Below are 1000 nucleotides of genomic sequence, written 5' to 3'. Positions count from 1 at the left end.
GCCGGCTTGACCAGGTGGCCATTGAAGGTGATGGAGAGGTCGCCATGCTCGCCGTAGATGGCATTGTCGCGGTCCCGCTGGAACATGCGCACCCAGACGGTGTCGCCAGTGGCCAGGGGCAGCAGCAGGCTCTGGGTCTGCATGATGCTGCGCTCACCGGGCTGCGCGTACAGCACGGCCGTGGCCCGCCCGTTCCACATGATGTGCAGGTAGGTCTCCTTGTAGTTCCAGGTGTGCACGTTGAGGTTCAGGAAGTAGATGCCAGGCACGGCGCACAGGAAGCGGCCGGACGCCAGGTGGAAGGCCCCATCCGGGTTCACCAGCTCCGTGTCGAAGGGCACAGCCTGGAAGCCATCGGCACTGTGCAGGCCCTCCCGCCGGCCCACCGAGAAGGCCGCATAGGCACGCTGACACAGGGGGCCCGGCGGCCCCGCCTGCCCCTTCTGACCCTTGTGGCCCCAGAGGCCACGGGCGCCCAGTGGGCCCTCCTTCCCGTTCCTGCCAGAGAGACCTCTGAGGCCCGGTTCACCCTTCTCACCTGCAGGGGGGCAAGTGGGAGCCACGGGTCAGGGCGTGGGGTCCAGTCACATGGGGCCAGCAGAAGCCACGCCCCAAGGCCTTGTCTGTTCTGGGGCCTGAGCGGCTTGCGGTGTGGGGACGGTGGAGAGCTGCAGAGGATGGGTCTGCCCTGGGCTGTGCAGGACGAGAGGCTGGGAAGTTGGCAAGCCCAGTCGAGTGCAGCTACCAACCAGCCCCCCCAGGCGAGGGCTCCTGGAGCTCACTTTCATCCACGGGGACCCCGGGCCTCCCTCCAGCCTCCCCTGAAGACTAGGCCTGGGGAGCTGCTGCGGGGTGGGTGGGGCCTCGGGCCGCCTTCTGCCCCAGCCCCCTGCCCAGGCCACCAGAGGCAGGTGACCAGTGTGCCACCCACGGGGGCCCAGGTGCCCAGGTCAGGGCTCTCCGGCCCCCTTCCCTGCCCCCTCAGTGCAGGGTGTCCCTG

The 1000-nt window shown here is 68.9% G+C and overlaps 1 protein-coding gene across 1 annotated transcript in view; it reads right to left on the bottom strand.

Annotated features, from left to right (window-relative positions):
- The window catches only part of LOC121103632 (complement C1q tumor necrosis factor-related protein 8-like), a 2928-nt gene that overhangs the window by 103 nt on the left and 1825 nt on the right, over positions 1-1000 (bottom strand). The window contains exon 2 of the mRNA XM_040634460.1: positions 3-538. Coding sequence (XP_040490394.1) covers positions 3-538 — 536 coding nt within the window. The remainder of the gene's footprint in view (positions 1-2; positions 539-1000) is intronic.

Source organism: Ursus maritimus, unplaced genomic scaffold (genome assembly GCF_017311325.1).
Source record: "Ursus maritimus isolate PB19 unplaced genomic scaffold, ASM1731132v1 scaffold_2, whole genome shotgun sequence".
Classification (NCBI taxonomy): domain Eukaryota; kingdom Metazoa; phylum Chordata; class Mammalia; order Carnivora; family Ursidae; genus Ursus; species Ursus maritimus.
Note: the sequence above shows the minus strand (reverse complement) of the source record. Positions and strands in the feature narration are given on the sequence as shown.